At 41.3% G+C, this 5240-nt stretch overlaps 1 protein-coding gene across 1 annotated transcript; it reads left to right on the top strand.

The window, feature by feature from the left end:
- Positions 1-4790: 4790 nt before the first annotated feature.
- On the top strand, positions 4791-4925 carry LOC102902079 (thymosin beta-4-like). Its single transcript, XM_045056974.1, has one exon. It carries the CDS (start codon positions 4791-4793, stop codon positions 4923-4925), a length of 135 nt encoding a protein of 44 aa, XP_044912909.1.
- Positions 4926-5240: the final 315 nt, after the last annotated feature.

Genomic DNA, 5240 nt, shown 5'->3' with positions numbered 1-5240 from the left:
AATAAAAAAGAACAAAATACTGAGACACGCTACAACATGGATGAACCTTGAAAACATACTAAATAAGAGAAGACAGTCACAAAGTACCACATATTGTATTATTCTATTTGTGTGGACTTCCGAGAATAGTCAACTCTGTGGAGATAGAAAGTAGATTTGTGGTTTTCTAGGGCTGGAGGTGATGGGGAGATTGGGGATGATGGCTAAGTAAGTTTTTTTTAAAAGATCCATCCCCTATCCACCAGGTTCTGTTGTTTCAAGATGCCAGTGAGCTGCAACTTGTTGGAAACTCCATCTTATGAGTCTCTGTGCATTTATGTACTCACCTGCCCCTGGAGGTGGAGAAGTTCTGGATTTAATGTCAGAAACCCAAAGCTTTGTGTCCCATATTCCTCTAGCTATATGGCCTTGAAAATTTCACCCAACCTTTCTAAATCTTAATAAAATAGAAATCAAAATAACTACCTCACAGACACTGTGAGAGATAAAGGAGATGGCATGGGTCAAAAGACTTTGTAAACTGTACCTCCTGTATAAATGTATATGGTTGCTGTTATCAGTTCTACAGACCCAGGACATTGATTTTTACTTTCCCACAAGAAGTCAGGCCCAAAGAGCCCTGACTCACATCACCCAACTACATCATATGCAGGAGCCAGGGTCTTAATTAACAGTGAAAAATTACACTGTCAAGCAGATTGGATGGGCATGTCAGTCTGTCCACTCATTTCCTCTCCAGGAGAGAAATCTATTTGAGAAACTCAATTACCATTGGGAGGATGCTCAGAGAATACAGAATCAGACCTCGGGGAGTTGGATTATCCTGGGAGCATTTTCATGAAGATATGGCAAACTAATGAGTCTCCTTCCTTCTCTACAGGGATAAATTTGTTCAGGCAGACTAACAGTCTTCCTTCTTTAGAGCAGGAAACTGCTCATGAATGCTTTCCCCCTAGTTTTTCAGGTAATCCTCCTCCTATTCAAGGTATTTATAACTACTTCAAATTCATCACCCTCTGTATTTCATGCATTGTTACAATGAACCAATTCCCAATTTCAAACTTCTTTTGTATTTATATTTTGCAGGTTGACTGCTTCCATGGTGACCATTCATGACATACAAGTTCCCACTTCTATAGAAACTTTGGTTCAGTCAAGGTTGACCAGAGAAGCCTGATCTAACTTACATGGTATGACTTCCTTTCTGATCCAGTCAGTTATCTTGTTTTCTTCCAAACAATTTATATCAGACCTAAAAAGTAGAGTTCTCTACAAATGTGAATTATTGTGATTAGTGTAAGCTCTGCAGATCAAAACCATGATGGTTGGTGATCATGACATGATTAGAACCTGATGATAAAACAGTTCTCGGTCCCTCTGGCCTTCCTTCCTTCCCTGCACACACTGACCATCAGTTTTTATTTAAAATCAGCTTTGCTTTGAAAGAATTTCAAGGGGTGCCTGGATGGCTCAGTTGGTTAAGTGCTGGACTTCAGCTCAGGTCATGATTTCACAGTGTGAGTTCAAGCCCTGCATCAGGCCCCGTGCTGATGGTGCAGATCCCGCTTGGGATTCTCTTTCTCTCTCTCTCTCTCTCCTTCCCTCTCTCTGCCCTTCCCTGACTCATGCTCACACTCTCTCTCTCAAACTTTTTTTTTAAAAAGTAAAGAATTTCAGTAATAGACAAATGAGAGTTTTGTACTATTCCAGAATAAATCATTAATTATTGATAGATTTATCAGGTCTTCCCAGAAATGCAGATATCATTATGGGTGTCACGTGGCATAATAGCGGAAAGAATGTGGATATGGAGTCAGGGGGTTGGAGAGTTCTGACACAGCCACTTTTTTTTAATTTTTTAAAATTTTTTTTTCAACGTTTATTTATTTTTTGGGGGACAGAGAGAGACAGAGCATGAACGGGGGAGGGGCAGAGAGAGAGGGAGACACAGAATCGGAAACAGGCTCCAGGCTCTGAGCCATCAGCCCAGAGCCTGACGCGGGGCTCGAACTCACAGACCGTGAGATCGTGACCTGGCTGAAGTCGGACGCTTAACCGACTGCGCCACCCAGGCGCCCCTTTTTAATTTTTTTAATGTTTATTTATTTTTGACAGAGAGAGAGAGACAGAGCATGAGTGGGGGAGGGGCAGAGAGAGAGAGGGGGACACAGAATCTAAAGCAGGCTCCAGGCTCCAAGCTGTCAGCACAGAGCCCAACATGGGGCTCGAACTCATGGACGGCGAGATCGTGACCTGAGCCAAAGTTGGACACTCAACCGACTGAGCCACCCAGGTGCCCCTGACCCAGCCTTTTATAAGTAATATAGCTTTGTTCAGTTACTCAACCACTCTGAGTAACTTTCTTCATCCATTGCAAATATCTTCATCTGGTGTCCTGCAATAACAAAAAATAGTGCAACATAGCAAAGATTATGAATGGTTTGTTTTAAGTACCATGTAAAGGATAGCTAGTATTGTTGAGACTTTTGTATCCTTTCAAAAGACCTCTTTCGTTGTGCGTTTAAAATCAAGATTTGTCATGGCTTGCTATGTGGCCTTCTGAAACTCTGGGTCTTTCCATTCATTATTTGAAAAGCAAAAAGAAAATGATACTTTTTCATATTTAAAAGTAATACCTGTGGTTAAATAAGTTTTCCTCCTACACGTTCTTCTTATACATTTCAAAAGAGTGGCTCAGAGTATTACGTACCTAAGTAAGGTTTATAGGGCAGACTCTTAAGAAATGCAGAGAAACACAAACAGTATCTGTACCAATTTTCTCATCTGATCTCACTTACTATTTCAGGAGAGAGAGAAGTAGCCCACAGCATTACAGGCCTCTGACTTCAAAGTCTCTTAGATTTTAAACTGCTGTTTGACTTGGAAAAACCATGGTCAGATGCTTGGGCTTTTTAAAAAAAATCAAACACCATTTAAAAGTCCTGCTAACTGCATTCCCAAGCTTTTATAGCCTGATCCTTTTCCAGAAAGGAAAGAATGATCTATGAAAGGAATACTATGTAATGAAACATTTTTAGTGAGTTGAATTTTTTTACTTTCTAAAATTGTTCTAACTGCTGATGATACCAGTGCCACTCTTTTATTGAATAGAACACATGCAGAAAACAAACAAACAAAAACAAAACAAAACAAAACAAAACAAAAAGTCTAATAGGGAAAGCCAGGTGTAAGGCAGTGTTAAAAGAAAAAAAGGCAGTGTTTCAGACTTCTTCTCTTTAAGATGATGTTATGTGGATTGTTCATTTTCTTGGGATAGCCTTTTAGTTTCCTTGAGCCTGGCTACCCCAGCCAAAGCATCTCTCACTCATTCAAAGAAGGGGTGCCTCCTTATCTTCCACTGACTCCTTGTATTAGACCATTCAGACTGCCATAACCAAATGCCATAGACTGGGTGACTTAAATGATAGACATTTATTTCCTCACAGTCTGCAATCTAAAATTCCATGATCAGGGCGCCAGCATGGTCTAGTTCTGATGAGAGCTCTCTTCCTGGCTTGTTGGCAGCTGCCGTCTTTGTGTTTATATGACTTCTTTGTGTACATGGGGAGAGAGAGAGAGAGAAGAGAGAAAGAGAGAGACATTGACAGAACGCTCTCTGGTATCTCCTCTTATAAGGACACTAGTCCCATCATGAGAACCCTACCTTCGTGACCCCATCTATTTACCTCCCAAAGATCCCATCTGCAAACACCATCACATTGGGGGTTAGGACATCAACATATGAATTGGGGCGGGGAGGGGGGGCACAATTCAGTCCACAGCTCTCCTCCAAACCTCTTACCATATCACTTCACTAAAATTTAATGGCGTGGTGGTTTATTTGGTATTTAATTGGTGTGACAATTACTCACCAGATAAAGTGAATTGTTATGCTTACGGAAGTTATGTAAAAAAGTTAAACCCCACAGCAAGTTTAAGATCTGAATGAAAAAAGGTCAATGCGTTATTTGCCCAAAAGATTTCATATGAAAACTTTACCTGATGAATCTGCCAATATTTAGAGATTGGTCCTCAGTCTTTCAGGCTCAGAAAGCAGATTGTTGTAAATGCACCTTTGAAAGCTCAACTTATAAAAAAAAATCACAATCACATAGCTCAAGAAGCTAATGTATAAATAAGAATTCTGATACTTCAGTAGACAATGACAAATATAGAGCTGTCACATACACACTAGAATACTCTCAGTGGCACAGACTACAAATTCTAAGGAGTTCTTTTTGGAGAGCCAAGTTATAATCAGAAAGCTGCCTGCTAACTAAAAATTCAAAAGACAAGAGATAATTTGCATGATTAAAATGTTTAATATCATGAGGTTAAGAAAACCTGATATATCCAGCCTCCATGTAGAAATAGCCTTAAACCAAAGGGACTATGAAAACCAGAATCTATGGGTAGGTCTTCCTCTCCCTGAATAGTGCCCAAAGTGGCCTTCCCAAGTTACTCTGCTTTTCCACACCTCTGTTGCTAAATAACACCATGTACCGTGGAACCCTCCAGTCTTGCTCAGGTCTGGGAGCCATTGTACCCCTTTAGTATAGGGATTATAATGTGGGAGCTCAGAGCAGGAGCTCAAGAGCCAGGTGGTCTCGTTTTGAATCTTAGTTCTGCCACTTCTTGGCCATGTGACCTGGAGGGCTTGATCGAAAATGCCCTCCACACCGTCCCTCCATTGCAATATTAGGAAAATAATCCCACGTAGGCACTTGGTCACGACGACTCTGGAGACTGGACTTCGCTCGTTCGTGCACCTCACTGCTTCCTCTGCGACCATGTCTGGCGAACCCACTATGGCTGAGATTGAGAAGTTCGGTAAATTAAAATTGAAGAAGACAGAGTCTCAAGAGAAAAATCCACCCCTTTCAAAAGAAATGATAGGACAGGAGAAGCAAGCAGGCAAATCATAGTGAGGCACGCACTGCCAGATACGCACTGTACATTCCACAAGCATTGTCTTCTTATTTTATTTCTTTTAGCTGTTTAACTTGGTAAGATGCAAAGGGGTTGGATCAAGTTTAAATGACCATGCTGACCCTTTCACATCAAAGAACCCAGAACCGCTGACAGTGAAGGCCACCACTGCCTCTCCCAGCTGCCTGTCTGACTGGCAGAGAAGGAAAAGACCTTGCAGCTTGGTGAAGGAGGAAGTTGGGGACGAAATCTAGAGTAAAACCCAAGCTGGTCCAAGATGTCCTGCAGGCTGTAAAATGCAGCTTAATCAG

The sequence above is a fragment of the Felis catus genome, chromosome B1, assembly GCF_018350175.1.
Source record: "Felis catus isolate Fca126 chromosome B1, F.catus_Fca126_mat1.0, whole genome shotgun sequence".
Taxonomy (NCBI): domain Eukaryota; kingdom Metazoa; phylum Chordata; class Mammalia; order Carnivora; family Felidae; genus Felis; species Felis catus.
Note: the sequence above shows the minus strand (reverse complement) of the source record. Positions and strands in the feature narration are given on the sequence as shown.